Raw genomic sequence first — 21,469 nt, forward strand, 5'->3', positions numbered from 1 at the left:
TTCAGCGGGACACTCCGCAGCAGGCGCTGACAAACGTGTTCCGTAAAGGGCCAGACAGTAAATATTTCATGCTTTGGGGGCCATATGGTCTCTATTGCAAAAACTCAGCTCCGCCCACGTAGGGCGACAGCAGTCATAGATGATCTACCAACGACTACGCGTGGCTCTGTTCCAATAAAACTTTATTTATGGACATGGAAATGTGAATATAGTATCATATTCACATGTCATGAAATAGTCTTCTTTTGATTTTTTTACCCCCAACCATTAGAAAATCTAAAAACCATTCATAACTCACGGGCCTTACGAAAAGGCCGTGGGCTGGTTGCAGGCCACAGAGTGCGGTCCTCAACCCCTGGTCTTTAGCAACGAAAACGAACAAACTTCAGCCACGCCATCCACCGGATATAGCTTCAAAAACATAACATTGAATGAAAGAGGCAGGTCACAAAAGGAGATACACGGTATCGTTCTGATTATATGCACAAAGGCCAGAACCAGGCGAGGCTGTATCGCAGGACAGTGAAGGGGAGAGGGGTGCTTGGGGGTACAGGGGCTCTGGGGCACTGGAATGTTCTCTCTCCTGACCCGGGTGGTAGTCACACAGGACTTTGTTTCATAAAATGTATTGTACTTTTCTGTGCGCGCATTATATTTCACAATTTAAAAAGAGAAAGCAGTGACAATAGGACCCATAGGAACGGCATCCGAACCCCTGCCGGCCAGACGTTTAAAATCCACCCAGAATTATAACCCAGGGGGAGCCGGCCTCTCCAGTCAGACGGAACCTCTCGCCCCCGCTCCCGCCCGCCGGCCTCCAGCCTTCATCCACGCTGCGCCCCCGCCCCCGCCTGCCCTCCCCGCACCGCCCCGCGCCCCGCGGCCCCCCAGCGCGCCCCTGCCCTGCCTCCAGCCGAGAGGGGCTTCTCCTCCGCCGCCGCCAAAGCTCTTTATTGGGATTAGACAAAGATGAAAAGCAGAGGCCAGTGCTGACGGAGGCTGGAGCTGCAGAAGCACGCAGGAGGCTCCTGGACATCAAAGGGAGGTAGACACCCGAGTCCAGAGCAAATGGGGGACGGGAGGCATCGGGTAACTCCTGCCTCCGGTCGGGGGTCACGCTCTCCAGGAGAACCTCATGGTTTCTAACAGGCCGAGAGTAGGGGTTGTGTCTTTCTTGTTCACCTCTTGGTCCCCCAGTGCCTAGAACTGGTCCTTCTCAATGGATATTTGAGAAATAAACAGTCCAGAGCTCAGGAAAGGCCAGGATTGAAAGAGGACTGCCATTTGTTGAGGACATTGAGGCTCAGAAAGGTTAAGTACGTTGCCTAAGCTCACACAGCAGTCAATAGGAGAAGGTAAGACCTGAACCTGGTCTGCCTGGCCCCAAAGTCCTGGGAGGTGACTGAGGCCTGTTGGAAGCAGGGCTGGAGGCTCAGGTGTTTGACCTCTGGGAGAGCAGCTGCCCATGAGACCACAGGTGGCTGCCAGGCCCTCAGAGAAAATGGAGCAAACGAGGTCCAGAGATGCCATCCCAGGGTGTACCGGACACCACTGGAAAGGTTGGAGTGGCCCCAAGGAGCCGTGGGTTCACCCAGATGTTGAACCAGTCAACTGAATCTCCAGTGTCAATTGGCTCTGCTAGGCTGGCAGGTGCTGACTCTCTGAGCCCTGACCACATGCCCTAACCACTGAGTCTCGGGCCATGCTAGCCGGCAGGCACTGCTATCATACCCATTTAACAGATGAGGCAATTGAGGCACAGCGGCATTAAAAACCTGCCCAGGCCGACACCCCTGGCCTGCCTCAACCCCACATCATAGAGCGGTTTAGGGAAATGGCACACTGACCCTGGGCTTCAGTGACCATACTCCCCAAGGTCACCCGGGACACAGGCAAGGGGTGCGGGCTCGGCCTTGGTGCTGTTCTTTGATGGAGCTGGTTGCCCCAGGCCGATGGCTGAAGTCAGGGGAGGTTTAGGGGCCGCGGGAGCGGCGGAGTTCCTTCATCAAACCCTCAAAGCCCAGAGACAGAGCTGCAGTGGCAGGCCGGGAGTAACAGGGTGCTGCTTGCCCTTCCGAGAGGTTCTAGGAGGCCACAGGGTGATTTCACCTCTTGTGAAAGAGCAGTTTCTCTTTTTATAATGTTTGATGCAATACAGGGGAAATCTGTTGTTCGTCAAGATGGTTACAAAATGCTCTTCACAGCGGCACCGGCAAAGTCTCCTGCACTGAGTTTCCAGGCGGTGTCAGGTCCCTTTTGGGGAGGAGGGACCCACAAAGAGAAACGATGGGAATTTGGAGAAATTAAGTTAAAAATGACTACGTGTGAGTTTAGACGCATAATCCCCACCAAGCTGCGTTTCCTCAGGTCGTCTCTGCACTGGCCCTTCTCTTGGGGAGCGAGGTGACCAGGTATAAGGAGAGATATCACCAGGGCCCAGCCCTGGGACCTGCAGTAGGTACCATACATGCAGCTCCGGCCTCTCTGGGGGCAGGGGGTGGGGGGATTATTTTTCCTTGAAGAATGTTCTTTACAAAGAAAGGTGAGAGGAACCCCAGAGCCCACTGCCAAGGGTCCTAGCTCGAGGCTGAGGCTGACCCCAGTCTGAACCTGACCTCTACTTAGCCACTAAGCCTTGGACAAGCCACCTGGCCTCCCTGAGTCTCCATTCCTCTGCTCCTAAATGGTGCCGGTAGGAACAGCACCCAAGGGTGCCTCGAGAGGCGCTGAGCGTCAGTGTGAGTGAAGCTCAAAGAGGCTGATTCACGATCATAACAGCTGCTATTGTGCACGGTATGAGTGCCAGGCAGGGGACAACCCAGAGGGGACCGCTCCTGGGAGCCTCATCGAAGTCTGAGCGAAAAGGGAGGACCCCACCCATCCTGCACAGTGGGGTGGGGGACCAGGGTCAGCACTGCCCAGGAAGAGATTGAGCTCGAGGGGCCTCGGTATGGGCAGCCTTGGCGAGGCACACTCTTGGGGGTTCCCTGGCCTGGATGAACTCACCCTAAGGCCACCCACCCCAGGTCCTGGCTTGGATCCAGGCCACCCAGCTTCCAAGGGGGCCTGAGACCAGGAAGGAGGCAGTGTTGGCCCCGGGAAAGGCCTGGCTCCCATTGTAAAGTTAGCGATGTGGTCTCTCATATTTCAGGAAACGGGAGGTGCCATCCTTTCTGGTGACAGTGACAATTTTGTGCTCCAGGTTACAGTGCTCTGGTGGCCAGCTGCTGGCCTCCCCTCCTCTCCCTGGCTAACCCAGCAACAACCCTAAGGGTGGCCCTGCCACTTGGCAGGTTCAATGCCCTGCTCCTACCTTAGATTCCTTGGGGGTGAGCTGTCCCTCCCCACTGACCCCTGCACCCAACCCCAACGCCCCCTGACCACAGCAAGGCCACCCACCTTGTTCAAGGGCCAGGAGGTCAGGCTGTGCAAGGAGGGAGGCTGCTAACACAGCATTGAGGCAGAAGCACTGCCCCCTCCCCTTCAAAAGCCACCTTGGCAAGGCATTAGCTAAACATCTCCTGGTCCCCAAAGGCTTGCCCTGTGAAGTCTGCAATGTTCAAACGCAACCACTAAATCCCCCGAGACAGGAATTAGCTGCACGGCGGGCCGGCGGCTGGATGAAAGCTGCTCTGTGTGCAGAACCAGTGAGTGCGGGAGGGAGGACGGCCTACCTGTGAGCTGCAGGGGCCAGGGGGCCAGGAGCAAGCCCAGGAGCCAGGGGGCCGGGAGGGGACCCAGCAGGGCCCGCCGCCTCCGAGGCCGGCGCTCCATCGGCGCAGTGTCTCCCCTTCCTCTTTAGTTCCCAGGGGAGGACAGCCTGCTGGTAGCCACAGTTCCCTTTCGCGTCCCCACCAAACTCCTCCCTTCTGCTTCCTCCCGGCCTCACTGGGCCTGCTCCTCTCAACAACCCCAGGCTTCCTGCCCAAGCGGTGGGAACAGCCCTGGGCACCAGGCGAGGCTCTGGGGCTCATGCTCCTTCGGCAGAGTTGCTGGGCAGGGCTTAGGCCTCCCAAGCAGCCAGGTGGGCGGGCTCCTCCCCTCCTGACTCCTTTCCAGCTGGAGGCCCGTCCAGGAGACACTGGTGACTGAGAGGACACATTTCCACCAGTGACTGCAGGGCTTGGTTTAGCTGCTCACTCCTGAAACTGTTTAAAAATGCCCAGGTTCAGGCAAACTTCCCCTTGGCAAGAGCCCAGGAGCCCTCGGATAATGTGCTCACCAAAGAGCAGGGTTTGGGGGGGGGGGGAGGAGTAGGATCCAGGAAGGGGCAGGTGCCTGATGGAGGAAAGGCAGGCAGTTAGGGTGAGGGCGGGATCCACCCATTCCCAGCCCCACAGGGGCCACCCCGGGTCCCCACAGAGGCCCAGCGGATGCCTCCTCTCCAGCCCGCCTCCAATGTCTTTCTTCCCTAAACCTGAGTGCACCCCTCCCCCACCAGGAGACACATAAATTGCTTCCCCATCTGGCCCCACGCGACAGCCCCTGTCCTCACGTCCAGCAGGCACGGACACAGGGACTGATTATTTGCAGACCCCGAGCCTTTGCCCTTGGCATTCTGGAGCCTTGCCCCAGGCTAGGCTGGAGGGGGAGGGTCAGGTGTCTGCAGCAGCAGAGGGAAGGGGGCGGGTGGGGGTGAGGAGCCCAGTGTGCTGGCACCCAAGGTGGCTGAGGTTCAGCACGTGCCCGGCACTCCACCTCCTTTCTCCATGCACCAATATAAACGTTATTATCCCAACAGTACAAAGTTATAAAACTACGCCCCCAAGAGGCAAAGCAGCTTGCCCAAGGCCAGGCAGGGGCGCGGGCTGGCACACGCCCAGCTGTGTGAAGCCCGGGCCTCGCCTCCCCCGTGGGGACATGACGGGTCCAGTTGCCGCCGCCCTGTGCAGGACCCTCTGTGCAGGACCCGTGAAAGCCAGGCTTTGCCGCCGATGCCAGGAGAGCTGGGAGCGGGGGCAGGAGCGGGCGCCCCCGGGCCGGAAGGCGCATGAATGAGACCGTTCCCGCCGGCTGGGCCGAGGGGCCTGGTGGTATTGACTGTTGATCCATCACGATGATGCATGATCGCACGTGTCACGGTGAGACACAGATAATCTGCCTCACGCTGTTCCTGAGCTCCTGGGGGGAGCGGGTTGTCTAAGCACCTCGGTGCCATGGTGATGGACGTCACGTTAATGCCTCTGTGCGGAGGGAGCATTTTAAAGGCATCGGTCTGTGCCTCTAGGAGTCTCTTTATGACTTGGCATCAGGAGGTGGCTGAGTGCCAGGCTGCCTCACAACACAACAGGGGCGCCAGCTCCGCTCCTGCCTGTCACACGGACTCTGCTCTGCCTCCCCCGACCCCTACGCCGGGCCTTGGCCCCTCACACTGCAGCCACCCTCCGGCCCACAGCCTTGGAGCCTGGGAGCTCTGCTGCCTCTGGGCCCGGCCGCCTGAGGCCCCTTGCCTGCCTGGCGCCTGTTTGTCTTCCTACCTCCCCCTCCCCCGTGCAGAGCAGAGCCAGCACCTAGTATGTGCTCAGTAAACACGGCTGCATGAATGGGCGTAAGGGGATAAGGTGCCTTCCCCCCGGGCTTGCTGTGAAGGTGGCGGGCCTAACACTGAGCACTGAGAAGACCCTCCAACTGGCCTCAGAGGGATGGCAGGCCTCTGAGTTGTAGAGCACAGATGAGACTGGAAAAGAAAAGGCGGGGGTGGGCTCTTGGATCATAATTAAGTGTCTGAGCTACTGGGAGCCATTCAGCCTCCCAGGGAGAGGCAGGAATGGGCCTGGGCAGGAGCCAGTGGGCCAGGCTGTGTTATCAGGGCCCAGGTACCAGGGTGACAGGAGCCAGAGCACATTCAGAAACCTCATTTTCATCAAAACTTCCCATCTCCTCTCACCCAAGTGGGCGCCAGACAGTGAACTTGCTGGACTTGGGTCCATGGGTGGTTCCTCGCCACACGCTTGGTGGGAACTACAAATGAGCAGGTGGCGGGAGGGGGCAGAGGGCATGGGCTCTGCTCGTAGAGAGAAGGGGGCAGCCGTTGGGCACCCAGAGCACAGTCTGCAGGTGAGGACCCTGGGGGACAGCACATTTCAGCGCCTGCTTTTGCCCAGTCATCTGTCTGCCTGTCCATCCATCCATCCATCTATCCCTTCGCATTTTGCTGAGCACCTGTTTGCACCCGGCACTGGCCTCAGCAGAGGAGGAAGGAATGACAGATCCCAGCTTCAGGGCAAGAGCAGTAACCCAGCACAACTGAGCAACTTCTGAGCAGCTCCTAACACCAGACACTTCCACTCAACAGGTCAATTTCACCCTCGCACGGTCTGTGGGTGGATACGATAATCACTTCCATTTCACAGATGAGGACACTGAGGCACAGGGAAGTTAACATAAAATTTGCCCAAGGTCACACAGGTAAGACATGTGTCCAGGAGAAGTGACTCAGGATGGCCCCAGCCTCTGTGCTCCTAACCACTGCTCTGTCTCAATGGCAGAAATGTATATGGAGCAAAGAGGAGGGCTTCAGGGAGGAGGTGGCAGTCCTGAGAGGAAATGAGGAGCACAGCTATCACTGTGGTCCTGAGAGACCTTGTCCACATGAAGAGTAAAGCTTTCCAAGCTGGACTGAAACCGCTGGCCTCTGTTTTCAGTTTGGTTCCCACATACACTGATTAAGTACCTACTGTGCGCCAGGCAGTGGAAGTGTAAAACATGAGTCATAGTTTTGCCCTCAAGGTGCTCCCTGTCCAGAGAGGAAAACAGAACCCACCCACCCCCAGGCAGGATTGTCACCTGCCCTGAATGAGGGGAAGCGAGGGAGGGAGCGTGAGGCCCGGCCTGGCCGCAGCTTGGTCCTGAAGCTCAGGAACGGGCCATCTTCTCCGCATTTCCTCCCAGCGTGCACCCTGGGCAGCAGATGCACAGGAAGCAGAAGTGCCTGGGAAGGGGACCACTCTCCTCCCTCCTCGGGCCATAGGAAGTCACTTCCCCCTCACAGACTCCAGTGCCCAGAGGGGCCCACCAGTTGGGAGGCCTCTCACAATGACCCTGGTGCCTGAGACCCACAGCGTCCCACTTCTCCCGGTCCTCGGGGTCCCCATTGCCCAGAGCTCCAGGACGGATTGATCGGCTCCTTGCTTCCTTTCATCCCGTCTCAAGCACCCCTGCACTGGAGAGGGCCGGTGTGGAGGGCAGGCTCCCTCCTCTCCTAACAACACCCAAGTTTGCCTTCGAGGGGGCCCCCTTTCTGCACCAAGTAGCAATGGGCAGTTGGGTGGGAGGGGACCCGACCACTAGGCCCAGGGACATGATTCAGCCCCCGAGAACCAGCTGTGCCTCAGTTGAAGGAGACCCTTCTAATCATGAGCTGGGCTGGACCAGTCTCCTTTCTCATGAGGGGGTGAGCTCTCTGTTACTGGAGGTATGCAAACTCACCTGGAGGCCATCCAACCTGCATGCTTCTGGAAGATTCCTGCCTGGGCTGGAGGGCTGACCTGTCCCATCTCCAAAGTCCCTTTTCTGCCCAAGCTGCCCTATATTGTTATCTGTTTATTAAGTATTTGTTTCATGCCACAGTTCTAAAGGCTCTTTCACACACTGACCACTTCAGTCCTCACAGAAATGTCAGGAGAGTCGGTGTTCCTGCTCCTGTTTTACAGATGAAAAAACAAGTTCAGAGAGTGTAAGCCACCTGCCCAAGGCCACACAGCAAGTAAGCAGTGGAACAAGGACTTGAGCTCCCATGATGTACTTTTAATCACTATGTTCCTGCAGTTCGCTCCATTCTCCCAGCAGGGTGGGTATTGTAGCTCTCACCTACAGGTTTAGCGACAGAGGAAAATAGAGTAAGTGGCCTGCGTGGGGTCATGGTGGGGGCCAGAGTTCAGGGTTTTCCTATGGGCCATATCCCAAGAGTTAGATAGAACTTTCCTCGCTAACTTGGTTGGGGAGAGGCAATAAGGACCTAGTGCCCCCTCCCCAGCCCCTGCCACACTGCAAATAATCCTGCCGACCTGAAAAGACAAAGGGGGCCGTGTTCACCGTGGGCCAAGGCCTTGCTAGCTGTAAGCCCTTGGTACAACTGTGCCCTGAGAGGCAAGCACCCACCAGGAGGCCAAGCGCTGGAGGGTCTAGGCGGCAGGCCAGCTAGAGTCTGGAAGGTCCTCTGCTAAAGGTGCCACCCCCGTCCCCTCCCCTGGTTGTCCTGTGTCAATGGTGCCACCTGGTGGCCAGTGGGAACGCCCTGCTCTGCCTTCTCCATGTCGCTTCTTCACCCTCTCCGGCTCTCTGGCCGCCCTGAAAGGCCAGGCCTGGGTGCGAGAGGCAACGTGATAGGGCGGTGAAGGGGGTCAGGGGTAGGCAGGGCCAGGAATGTGCTGTGGGCTGTGGGAACGGAGAGCAGGGCCCGCCGGCTGTAGGACCCCAGTGCTCCTCTCTAATGCGCTTGCTGGGCACCCACAGGAGCCTCCTTCAGAGCACAGCCACTCTGCTCTAGGCTGCTCTGCTGGGGGCACTCTGTAAACTCCTCTTGGGGAATCTTCATCAGGCAGAGCCGGTCATTTGCCACCAGGCCAAGCAGTCCCACGGCTGTGCAGTGACAACCGTTCAGGGCAGGGCTCCCCATAGTGAGTTCCAGGGGGCGGAGGGCCTCAGCACTCTGTGGGCAGAGGGGTATACGTGGCAGCCAGTAATTATGCAGGTTCCTGGCCCTGCCCCAGAGATTCGGCTCCAGGAGACTTTGGGAGGCCGAGGGATCTGTATTTAACAGACCCTGGTTCTTACATTGAGAAACTGACCTCCTGAGGCCGATTCCCTAGGGGCTGTGGGCAGGGCGATGGGCAGCTTGGCCACCAGCCAGGAGGAGCCCTTCAAAGAGATTTGGTTCCCCTCCCTCCCTGCCTCCCTCCCTCTCCTCCCTCCCCTTTCTCCTTCCCCCTTGGAAGGCCAGCGTGGGGTTGGGACCCTAGAGGAAGGCCCCTCAGGTCGCACTTTATCTCCTAAGCCAGTGGGGGCCGTTTCCTCACCTACAATGTGAAAGAGGTGAACACCCGCCTCGTAGGACAGATCTGATGAACAGCTGGAGTAACAGAGATGAAAGCGTTTTGCAAAGAATGAGATGTTGGTTGAAAGTAGCTATTCTGCCCTAAACCTTTACTGAGGGTCTCTCTGTAGGTCTCTTTCTGAGGGGAGGGGCTGGGTGACTTGCAGAGAACAACAAAGGGTCCAGCAAGGGGAGATGGGGCAGGTAGGGACCCCGAGGGCGTGTGCTTATCCACAGATGAGGAAACCTGGAGGGCGACAGGTCCGGGAGGGGGCAGCAGGGGGACAGGCTGAGAGGAGGGGCAGGAGAGGAAGGACCGCCGGCCAGCATAGAGTCCGGCCTTGGAGCTGGCTCCCCCAGGGCTCCAGCGGTGGGGTGGAGAGCCTGGGTGGGCGCAGGGGACTCTCCCGGGACTCTCCCACCAGCTTGGCCCGCCTCCTCAGGAAAGCTCTGCCTCTCCTGCCCTCTCGCCTCCTCTCTGTCCAGCAGGCTCTTCCCACTGCCCTGTGGCTGCCCTAGCTCCCTCCACCCCCACGGGGAGACCAGGGTCACAGTCAGGTTCACAGGCAGCCAAGAACCCGGCCAACCCCTCTCATTTCTACAGGAGTCCAGAAGCCCCTCCAATGACCATAAGGAACTTTGGGCCACTTGTTCCTTCATCTGACAAACCTCTCCTGGGCATCGCTTGGGGCCAGGCCCTGTCCTGGGCGCCCTTCTTCTAGAGCAGAGCTTGACACCCACGTATCTAAGTTATAACCCAGTGGGAACCCAGCAGGAAGGGGCAGCAAGCCCAGAGCAGGCGTCTTGCCCTGGAGGCCAGGCCACAAAGGCTTGGCCAGACGCTCCCGGGAGGAGGAGAGGGCGGGCGGGCAGGAGGCGCTGGGCTGCCGGGTCCTGGCTGAGCTGCTGAGGCAGGAGAGGGGCCAGGGGGCCAGGCTGGGGAGACCTCCTCCCCATCCTCTGATGAAACCACCTTTTCTCTTCAGCGTCAACAGTCAGGGGAGTAGAGCCATTCATTTTTCGGTTAAAGATGACTGGTATTGCCATTAGTATGGATTTCTACTGGTTTCATTTTGCGTGTGCAGACTTTCGGGCACACAGTTAAGCAGCTTTCTGGCCAGTCCTGGGAGCCTGGCATCGCTTAAGATACAGTTTCTGAGTGGAAAGACTTTCTCCAGAAGGCACCTCGTTTGGAAGCTCAGAGGCGTCTGCACTCATTGGAGTGAAATCCGTTCTCTACAAAATGCCCTCGACACTGGAGGGATGCGACAGTCCTTTAGGGCCAGGAGTCTCCTAGGGACTAGCTGATGGACGAGAGCCACAGTGTGTTCTTTGTCGGACAGAAAAAGGAAGGGAAAAGTCAGCTGCGTCTTGGCCTCTTTCCACTAGGTCACAGCAGAGTCGAGGCCCCAGGGCCCTCAGATCTCACTCACTCAGCAGCTTCCTCTCGGGGAAATTCCTAACGCCCACTGAGGCCCAAAGGAAACTGTTTTCAGGCTTTTTCATTTGACATGGGTGAAAGGATCCATGGGCAGCCTCGCCTGCCTGGCAGGGGGCCTGTGCCTGAGTCACCCTTCCCTGCGCCCTGCTGGCCAAGACTTCTCCTATCTTTCCTCCCCACATCCAGCCGCTGATCTTCGCGTCAGCACCTCGGGAAGATGAGACGCACCCGGGCTGTGGCCATTCCCGAGCTGCCGAGGGACCAGGGCGGGCTCCTTGCTAGATGCAGCTGACCTCAGAGTGGGCAGGAGGCCCTTTGTCCGCTGGCCTCAGGCCTGGTCCTCACTCCTCACCCATGGCCCTCCTGCCTCCTTGACCGCACCACCCCCTGCCTGTCAAACCACTCCCTGCTGGGCCTGGCCAGTGCCTGGGGGGCAGGGGGGGAGCGGGGACCCAAGGAGGGAAAGGAACTCATCTCTGTCAGATGTTGGGGTGTGTCCATCCTCGGAATCACCCTGCCAGGCAGGTTTTATTGTGCGCCCATCTTACAGATGAGGAAACTGAGGCTCAGAGAAGGAAATTCACTTTTCTAAGACCACACAGACATCAAGGGCAGAGCGGGGGTTTCAATCCTGTTCGCCTGCTCACGAGCACTGTGATGATCTGTGGGGGCGTCTGCACTCCCTGGCTAGGTAGTGAGCTTTGTCCGCCTTGTGACCATGTCCTCCCCCAGCCCCTCCCCTGCTCCACCTGCAGCAGTCCCCACTTCCCAGGTGATGACGCCTTCATCTTGGCAGGTGCGCAGGCCAAGCAGAGGCATCTCTTGAATGAATGAGCAAACGAACAGGAAACTGGGAGAGGAGTCCCTGCGCGAGGCCCTTTCCCTTAATACAGAGGCGGAAAGGGCCCCACGGGGGATTCTAATCAAATCAGTAACAGATAACTACGGCTTTGGTTACAAACTTGTAGAAAGTGGCTGTCAGAATCGAAAAGCACAGACTGTGGCCCTACTAGGAAAGAACTGGCCAACGTGATAAACAGGCAACTTGGCCTCAGAACAGTTCCCCCTTCTGTTCAGTCCTGCGGGTGATTAAGGGGTGCCCGGGGACAGGGTTCTGTGCTGGATGCTGAGAACACGGGACAAATAAGATACTGCCCGACCCGTCCCTTCCCTTCCCTTCCCCTCGGGCAGGATCCCCGACTCCCATGTCACAGCCTCACTCCCAGGGACACAGGTGCAGAAGCCAAGGGGGACAGGAGGAGACTATTAACAGTCTCGAGTCCAGGGGTGGGTCGGCCCAGGTCAAGGCTGTGGGTCAGGTGGGAAGGGTGGGAGACGGAAGGGGGAAGCCTTGGCTGCTTGAGAACATGGGGCGGAGTGAGGGTGGGAAACAGGCTCAGTAGCTTCCTAGGTCACCCCCTCTCCCCATAAGGGTCTGCAGGTGGCCTGGGGCTCCTGCCCCCTTCCCCTTTCTTCTGCCACTTCCTCCCCTTTCCCTCCCCTCCTTTCTGCTCTTGTTCCACAAGTGACCAGAGACTCTTCAGCCCCCGAGAAACCCCTGACCTGGATAAACAGTTTTTGCTTTGGAGTTTGCACCCGAGGCCCTTCTCCTGTTTCCTGAGTAGGTCTCTTTCCTTCCCGTAGGTGAGTACAGAGTTTGTGGTCTCCAGGTTCCCCATCTCCAGACCAAGGCATCCTTGGTGCTGTTCATTTCGCCCAACCCAGCTTCCAGGCCCTTCCCCATGGAGGGCTCCTCCCACTGCAGTTCCCTGGTGGGAGAGGAGGGTAGAGGGGGGATAGCCCCTCCCCCATTCTGGGCAGATGCCTTCCAAAGAGTCCCCTATCCTTCTGGATCCCCCATTTCTTCTGAGTTGGGGGCGGTGCCCACCAGCGTGCTGGCCAACCCTCTGCTGCACCCTCTCAATGCCCCAGAAGCCCTTCCTTCCCCTGGGGAGTGGGAGCTGCCCCCCACATGGGTCCTTTTGGGCTCCCACATGGCAAAGCCCAAGCCCTGCCCTCCCCTGGAGAGCCATCAGGATGGTCTGTAGGGAGAGAGACTGCTCTGGAAGATCTGCTCCCCTTCGCTTCTGCCCCACTATTATCCAACCCCTTGCATCGCTGGCTGAGACTGTGGCCTGGTCATTTCCGTTTAGAACAGGCCCGCTCAGGCTCTCAGTGAGGAAGCTCGGAGCGAGCAAGCATACCTGTCATCGCTGAGCATGGCCAGGGAGGAACTGAAACCATCTCAGTGAGACACACATCACGGGGAGACCTAGGAAGGCGCAAGGAACCGCACCCGCGAAGGGCCCAGGAGGCCAGGAGGCCTGCAGGCCCTTCACACGCGTGATCTCACGGCCTCTGTGGGGACACGATCCCAGCCTGAACCCAAACTGCGAGAGGCGAGTCAGCCACCAACCCCCTTCTTCTCCATAAACTGCACGTCTACAGCCCAGAGGAAGCTGGGGTCTGAGGCTTCCACAGTTTCGAAGGGCCTCTCATTGAAAATTACCAAGCAAAACCGGGTATGACCGTGACTGTTAACTTCCCCTGCAAATGAGAATAGAAACCACCACTTACAAATTCTACAAGACCGACAAATATGGCAGATGGCAAGTCAGGAAAGTGACAGGCTATTCCGTGTTAACCGCCCGGCGCCCCGCAGCACGCCCCGTCCCCGAGGACGCTGTACCCCAGGCTCCACAGGGAGAGACAGACTGGGACCAAGCTCCCCCCTAAAGGAGCAGGAGGAGCCCGGGGCAGGCCACGTTTCCTCACGGGGACCAGCTTCAGGCGCTCCCCGCGCGAGGACACCCGTTACCTGGCGCGGCCTTGATGCCCTTTCGTGGCATCTTTGTTAACGCGTGTTTCTGTCACACCAGCAGGACATTCCCACCCTGTCTCATCCTGTTCCCCGGGTTCACTCCTCTACTCGTGGCTCCTAGACACCCCCGCCGATGGATGGAGACAGAGCCAGGGTGGGAAGAGACTTAGCTGAGGTTAAGATGTCCCACTCTGCAAACTTGACGGAAACGTACGACCAGGGGAACACACTGCAATTACAGACTGCGACTCGGTGGCAAAAACAGAACTGGGTTCTGCTGGATGGCACTGACTTAGCAGGAACACCCGGGTCACTGCGCTGTGCCCATTCCAGACCAAGTGCCCCAGGAAGATGCGGCAGCCAACGTCCTGCTGGGTTTTGGTCCCGCTCAGAAGGCCCAGCCTTCGAAACAAGCCTTCCCTGGGCCTTAGAGGAACCCGAGGCGGGACTTGGAGGTGGGAGATCCGGGTTCAAGGCTCAGCCCTGCCATCTCCTACTTGTGGGGCTTGGGCATGTCAGGCGGGCGCTCTGAGCCTCAGCTTCCTCATCGGTGAGGGGAAAGTGGTTCATATTTTCCTGCCTTGAGAGACAGGCGGAGGGGAAAGCCATCAGGAGCGGGAAGGTGCCAGTGTACTGGGAAAGGCTGTGCCTGTGTGCCCGGCTGCTCTCTCTAGGGACAGCCACCTGCCTGGGGACTCCTGCCATTTAGGGTTCTGCCATTTAGGGATCGGCTGCAGTGGCCCCAGAGGCAGGTTTAGGGAGCTCCTCTAGCCCCCCAGGCATGGAGAAGCTGCGCTTTTTCAGAATCGGCCTCTCAGCCCAACTCCAGACTGGGCCGTGGTTTTCCAGCAGGCTGGCCCCCGGAATCCCCGTCACCCTGCTCTGTGTCTGCCCCGCACACCCTGGGCCCCCCGCCCGCCAGCCCGCACCCCGTCAGCAGCAGGCTCGGAGCAGAGGGACAGGGAGGCCTCCTTTCATTGTCCCTGTCGGGCCTGATGGATGACAGGAGACTCCGCCTCCAGCTGCCGGGGCTCCAGCCCGCACTTTCCTCCAACCCCGCGCTGCTGGCACCGCTCCCCTTCGTCGGGCATCAAACGCCTGTTTGATCAGCTTTTCATCCATTTTCCGCAAATGCGGCGATTTAGGGATGTTCTGAATCTTGCAAGGCTGTGTGTGTTGCACTCAGGCAATATATTGATGCGGCCCCAAAGGTGACATTGGGATGCCCCGCTCTCTGCCAGCCCCTTTATTCCTGCCCCCCCCAACCCTCATGCCCCCCCCCAGCTCTCTCCCTCCGCCAGAGCCAGGGTGAGGGGCGGAGGGCAGCCTGGCCACTCCTGGGAAGCCTGTCCACACCGCGTGGAGATCTGGTGCCCCCTGGGGGTCGGGCGGGGAGGGCAGGGGGGGGCAGGGAATAGGCGGCTTCTCCGTCCGGATTCCGGGGCCCTCTGCCCGGCGTTCCTGACAGCAAGGGCACTGACTGAGCTCCGGCAGCCCGTTCTGCACCCCATGTCTTTAGTAGTAAGTAAAGCTGCTTCATCTGGTGGCAAACCCCAGGTTTACAAAGATTTTTCAACCATTTTCTCCCTTGAGCACAGAGCCCTGTGGGGCCGGCAGCTCCCCGTGTTTTCAGAGAAGGGAGCTGGGGACCTGAGAAGCTGGGCCGAGTTCACAGGTTATTGGCAAAGGAGGCCACAGGTTGGTCAGGTGACAGGAAAAGCCAGGGGCACCAGGGTGGGGACCTGCAGGTGGCAGGGCCAGGGAGCCAGGGGCCATGGCAGGCAGGGCTGCCAGTAGCAGGAGTGGACGCTGGACCAGGGCTCAGGTAGAAGCTCGGCAACTCGGAGGGCAAGGAAGGGGGCAGAGCAGAGCAGGGCAGAGGGGGGCTGGGGCAGAGCGAAATCGGAGCTCAGTAAGTGCAATAATCAAAGATCAATAAAGAGAAAGCTAACCACCCTCCTTCCCCATCCCTGCCCCCAAAAGTGTCTACACCCTCAAGCTCACCTGCACCCTCCTCACTCTCCCAACTCTGCAAACACACAAAGCACAGAGCCTCGGCGGGGGGTCTGGGCACGTTTGTTCTCCTGGCAGCCGGGCACCCTCGCCCTTCTTACTCCAGTGCATCCTGCTTGGGGCCGGTGGGCAGCTCACGGGGGCAGCTCCAGCCTGCGCCAGCCGCCTGGCCGGGCAGCTAAGTCTGCAGGCGGCCAGGCAAGGGCGCAGGAGAGCAAAGGGCTGCAGGGGGCAGGCCAGGGGCTGCCATGGGGGAGGAGGCAGAGCGAGGGGGGCTGGAAAAGCCAAGGGGAGGAGCTGGGCTGGGGACAGCCCTGCCCAGCTACATGCCCTTGGAGGAAAGGAGTCCCCACAGGAAAATCAAAGCCCTTCTTGGGGGTGGGGGGCGGGGCGGGATGCCGGGCAGGCCCAGGCTAGCGGGAGCACCCAGGCACAAAAGGGTCAGCTGCCAGGGGATTTTCTCACCCATACTCACCTCCCGCCCATTTCGCCCTGGCCGCTTGCGTGGCCAGGGACACCGCGGGGGAAATCGCTGCAAGAGGAAGGAGGGAGAAGCGGCCAGTGTACTAGGAACAGTGCGTCTGTGATTCTCGGCTGCTGTGGCAACTCTAACTCACCTCCCAGGCCCTGCCTCACACAGACGGGGGACAGTCCTGCCCGAAGTCTGGGGTGACAGCAGAGGACAGAGACGGCTGCAGGGCCACCAGCAAGCACAAGGCGCCAGCCTGCCTCTGCCCCCTCGGAGAAAGTGAATGTTCCCTTATTTGGGAATGGGGCCTTTGCAGATACGTTAGTGCCTTTCATCTGGAGATGCAATCATCTCGGATTTAGGGTGGGCCCCAGATCCAACGGCTGGTGTCCTTGTTAGAAGAGGGGGAGACACACGGGGACAAAGGCAGGAAGGCTGGAGTGATGTAGTCACAAGCCAAGTCCCACGCAGGGCCACCAGAGCCTCAGCGGAGCCGGCGGGCCATCTTGGATTTGGGCCGCTTACCCGACAGCTGAGAACAGGCGCCTGCTGCTTTCGGCCGCCCAGCGGCTGCTCTTTGCGGTGCCACCCTTTGGAAACGAACTCGACAAAGCAAGTGAGGGTCACATCCAAGAATGGCAGCTCTGCCTAAGGGGAGGCAGGCGAGAGACCTTAACACCTCCGAAGCCCGTCGTTTGCAGCAACCCTCTCCCAGGAGGAGCTGTCGGAGGGGAATCAGGGACCTTTCGCGGCAGAGCCACGTAACCTTGTGAAAAGTCTGGAAAACGGAAAAGAGCGTGACACCCTTCGGGCTCCGCAGACGCGGGTTCAGTCCCTGCTCCATCGCCTTCCTTTTGACTTGGATGTAACTCACGTCCCCGAGGCTCAGCTTATCCACCTGTCCCGTGGGGGTGACAGACGAGGTTTAGAGGAGGCCCAGCCCCGCCCGGCGTGGCGCTCACTGACTGCCAGCGCCTTACCTCTCAGGCAAAAAGCTCCAAAGCCATAAAATCGGACTGGAGCCAGCCCCCCCAAATCTGGGTGTATCACGACTCCCTTCTTTTATTTGGTAACAATCAGGGTTTTTCTTTTCTAACTTAAAATTTTTATTTTAAAATTTACGTCCAGTAAAATGCGCTCTTTGTTACGCAGTTCTCTGGGGTTTGGCAAATGCCCACAGCCGTGTAACCACTACCACAGTCACCATGAAGAACACTCCTCCGCCCCCCAAACTCCCTCCTCTGCCCCTTTGCGGCCAGCCCCGCCCCCAGCCCCTGGCCACCCCTGGCCTGTTCTTCCGCCCTTTCCAGGTGCAACAGAAGGGGAATAACAGCGGGACTGATGGGTGCTGCTCTGACATTAGCTCTAAAGAGCAGGCTGCCCTGTCCCTGTCCCCCGCTTCCTCTCCTCCCTCCTGCTCACTTGCCTTCTATTAAATATATTGGGGTGCCAATGGTTAATAAAATTATATAGGCTTCAAGTGTGCAATTCTATAATACATCATCTGTGTATTGTATTGTGTGTTCACCACCCAGTCAAGTCTCCTTTCGTCACCATTTATCCCCCTATACCCTCTTCCACCTCCCCCAGCCCCATTTCCCTCTAGTAATCACATACCGTTGTTAGTGCTCAGTGTATTTCAAAGGGTTAAAATCATACAAAGTTTGTTCTCTTACCACATCGGAATTAAGTTGCAAATTTATAAAGGAAAGATCTCTGAAAATGCCCAAATATTGGAAACTAAATAACATACTTCCTTTATATATATATATGTGTGTGTGTGTGTATATATATATATATATATATATATGTTTTTATTGATTTCAGAGAGGAGAGGGATTGAGCCCACAACCTGGGCATGTGCCCTGACTGGGAATTGAACCCCGATCTCCTGGATCCTAGGTTGATGCTCAACCGCTGAGCCACGCCGGCTGGGCCTAAATAACACACTTCTAAATAGCCCATTTGCCGAAAAAGAAGTCAAAGGGAAATTTAAAAGGATTTCTAACTAACTGAAAAGGAAAACACAAGAATTCAAGATTTGTGGGACTATTGGCCATAGATTTTTGGTAGATGCTCTTATGAAGTTGAATCAATTCCCCTCTATCCCCAGTTCATTGAGAATTTTGAGGTTTTAAAATCATGAATGGGTGCTGGATTTTCTCAAATGCCTTTCCCATATTCATCGATATGATTTTTCTTCTTTAGCCTGTTGATATAGTGGGTTATATTAATTGATTTTTTTTAATATTGAGACAGCCTGCATATGTAGGATGCATCTTCCTTGGTTATGGGGCTCAGGACGGGCAAAAGGGGGTTTACAGTTATTTGTATGGAAAAAGACATGCAGGTTGGGGCTATTACAATAGCTTTAGGAACCTGAAAGAAGGTGACTCATAACCCTAAACCTACTTTTGCCCGCCCCTGTTTATATATTGCTGAATTCACTTTAACATTTGGTTGAAGACTGACCTGAGTTCATGAGAAATATTGGTCTGTAGCTTTCTTTTCCTCATGGTATCTTTGTCTGGTTTCAATGTCAGGGTAGTACTGGCCTCACAAAATGAGTTGAGAAGGATTCTCGCCTCTTTCATTTTTGGGAAGAGATTGTGTAATATTGGTGTTAATTTTTCATTCAATGTTTGGTAGAATTCTTTATTGAACTGGCTGGACCTAGAGGGTTTTTTTTTAACGGGGGGATTTTAAATTATGAATTTAATTTCCCTAATGGTTAGAGGACTTTTCAGATTATGTATTTCACCTTGGCTGAGTTTTGGTGGTTTGTAGTTTTCAAGAAACTGGTCCATTTTATCTAAATTAGCGATTTATGAGTATAAAGTTCGTAGTACTATGGGATCTGCGCTGATACTCTGTCTTATTCCTGATATTTTTTATTTGTATTTTCTCTCTTTTTTCAGCCTTTCCAGAGGTCAGTTCTTTATAGAAGTTTACAAATTTTATTTCTTATTTTTTCGAAAAACCACTTTTTGTTTCATTGGTTTTTCTCTATTGTTTTCCTGTTTTCAATTTCACTGACTTCGACGCTTCATCGTTTCTTTCCTTCTGCTCGCTTTGGGTTTATTTTGCTCTTTTTCCAGTTTCTCTGAGGTAGGGATTTAGGGTATTGATCCGAGACTTTCCTGTTTTTAAATGTAAGCGATTCGTGCTATATATGTCCCTTTCACCTTCACTGCACCTGCATCCCACAGATTCCTATATAGTTTCATTTTCGATCCTATGCGGAGGGTTATTTTTGAAGGTGGCTTGGAGGAGACAAAGACAACCGTCTATCAAAAGTCAGGCTCCTCCGCTCAGCAGCAGAGGCGCCGCCAGGCCGCGCGGTCCCGCGGGGCTCCCTTTCTAAGCCGTCCTTCGCCCTGCTGAGGCCACCTGAACCGTCCGCGCTGGCGGAGGGCCCGGGAGGTACTGCATGCCACTTCCAGGCCAACGCCGTGAAAAAGTAAATATTCTTTCTCCACTCTCTCCCTTCGCATCGATGAACGAGGTCTTCTGGGGCAGTGGAGCCAAAAGATGGGAAGGGGTGGGTCCCTGAGTCCCCGTGTGGAGGAAACCACGAACCAACCCGTGAACACGTATCGGTCTGTTTTATGGGCGGGAAGCATGCCTTTTGTGTTAAGCCATGAACAGTCTGGGATTTATTTGTAAACAACAGCTAGAATTTCCTTGCTGTTCACCTCAAAAATCAGCACTGCAACTTGGAAGATGCCATCCAATAACCTCCTGGAGGCCATGGCAGCCACATACCTGAACTTACTGACTTTATCCGGAATCAATTCCTGGGTATTAAAGGCCTTAAGTTGACTGCCTTATTATATCTCCTATAATGGGAGGTTTTGGACACGAGGCCTGATCAGGAATCCCAGTTCCAAAGCATTTGGGGGCGATTCAGAAAACCACAGCCCAGAGCTACCACCTCCCACAGGCCCCCCGGGCTCCCCCTTGGCTTTCCCCCTCTTCCCATCCGGAGAACTGAGCGGCTCTGCCCTGTCTCGCTGCTCCATGTCCTCTTCCCCGTGACGGTGACGCCCATGGATGCCTCCGGAGGGCGATGCTCGTAGTCACTGCCCCTGCCCGGGTTGCTGAGCTCCGCTGTCATGTGTCGGGAGGAGGCGGGTGACACAACCCCAGCGCCTGCTGGAGCGTTTCCAACTAGGACAAACAGCTTGCCCTCGTCTTAGGGCTCTGTCGGACCACTTGTTGTATTTTGCTCATTGGCTGCCTCTTTTTCAGCAAGACGTACTTATATTTAAAATAGAAAGTGGATGTCTTTATTTTTAAAAGCTAATAAATATCTTCTCTGCCAGGCCCAAGGAGCGTGCTTTCCCCCTTTTCTCTCTGCGCCGCCTCTCATATTAAAGCTACCGAGTGTGAGCTCTATTAACCCCCATCTGCTTCATAAGCGCTGATTTATAGAACAGATTACCTGTGTGGCTCTCAGGGAGGCGCCCGTCTGTCAGATGCCACTGGAGCTGGAGCTGGGCGCCCGCCCCGCGCGGTCATTCATTCGGGGCAGGGAGAGGCCGGGCAGAGCGGTTCCATCAGCCCTGGGCTTCGGGCGCCCGGCGCTCTCCCAGCCCAGGCCCCGCTCCCATAAATAGACACCACGTGCCCCCCTTTATGAGAAGGTCAGAGGAAACGAGCGCACCGGGAGAAGCCCCAGAGTCAGAGCTCTGAGCTTCGGGGAAAAGCCTGAACAGGTCCAGTCCTTTAGCCTGGGGCCGGCTCAGAAGGGGGGCAAGGTGGGGGGTTGGGTTCCCCCTCCCAGGGTGAGGACTCGGGTCCCCGATGCTTCCCTGACCCCGGGGGCAGCGGTCCCTGCCCTCAGCCGCTGTGCTACTCCGGGGGCCCTGCAGGCTTCCCGCCCGCCCGCCTGCCAGGCTCTGTGGCCCCGGCTCATTTTCTGATAAAGCTGCCAGTTTTCACAGCTGATAGGAGAAATCATTTTCTCTCAGCTGAAGGTTAATTGGCCCTTCCCCCCCTTTCATTCAGTTAGTACATGCAGGCCCCTAGTCTCCCCCGCCAAGGGACAAGTGCCTTAGCAGAGAAGCATTCCAGACAGACAAGGAGGGTGGGCCTTGCTACACCGCTAATTGGTGATCGCTAATTCAGAGGCTAAGGAACCGCCAGCGAGGCGCGGGCGGGGTGCCAGCCGCGCGCCCTGTCTCCGCGCGAGCCCCGGAGGTGCCAGCAGGGCGCAGGTGAAACGGTGGGCATCCTTCACGGTGCCAGGCACCAGGAGGTCCTCGAGAGCAGAATGACTAAGATGCCGAAAAACTGGAGCCATTGGCGCAACGTGACCAGGGCAGTGGCAGCTAAGCCAGGACACGGTGGGACTCGGACAGGGTCAGGGACCCTCCTGGAGAGAGCCCAGCTGGGGCTCAGGCCTGCAGGATAACCAGCGGGCAGGGGCAGGGGGTCCCGGGGGAGATGGTCTGGGCAAACTCAGGGTGCACAGAACAAGGTGGTCCATGGGGGGCCCAGCTGGCCAAAGGTTCAGGTTATGTGAAAGACCAGGTCACAGCAGGGCTTGGGTACCCAAGCAGGTTTTCTCCCCCATAGGATTTCATGCACTTTTTTTTATTTTTATTTTATTTTTTTTTAATATATCTTTATTGATTTCAGAGAGAGGAAAGGAGAGGGAGAGAGATAGAAACATCAATGATGAGAGAG

At 56.9% G+C, this 21,469-nt stretch overlaps 1 protein-coding gene across 1 annotated transcript in view; it reads right to left on the reverse strand.

Moving 5' to 3' along the window:
• NFAM1 (NFAT activating protein with ITAM motif 1) overlaps nt 1-13,324 on the reverse strand; it is a 37,430-nt gene extending 24,106 nt beyond the window's left edge. Inside the window, exons 1-3 of the mRNA XM_016210292.2 lie at nt 13,294-13,324; nt 12,352-12,370; nt 3,675-3,739 (exon numbers count right to left, since the gene is read on the reverse strand). Coding sequence (XP_016065778.2) covers nt 3,675-3,739; nt 12,352-12,370; nt 13,294-13,324 — 115 coding nt within the window. The remainder of the gene's footprint in view (nt 1-3,674; nt 3,740-12,351; nt 12,371-13,293) is intronic.
• Nucleotides 13,325-21,469: the final 8,145 nt, after the last annotated feature.

This window comes from Miniopterus natalensis, chromosome 2, assembly GCF_054644295.1.
Source record: "Miniopterus natalensis isolate mMinNat1 chromosome 2, mMinNat1.hap1, whole genome shotgun sequence".
NCBI lineage: Eukaryota > Metazoa > Chordata > Mammalia > Chiroptera > Miniopteridae > Miniopterus > Miniopterus natalensis.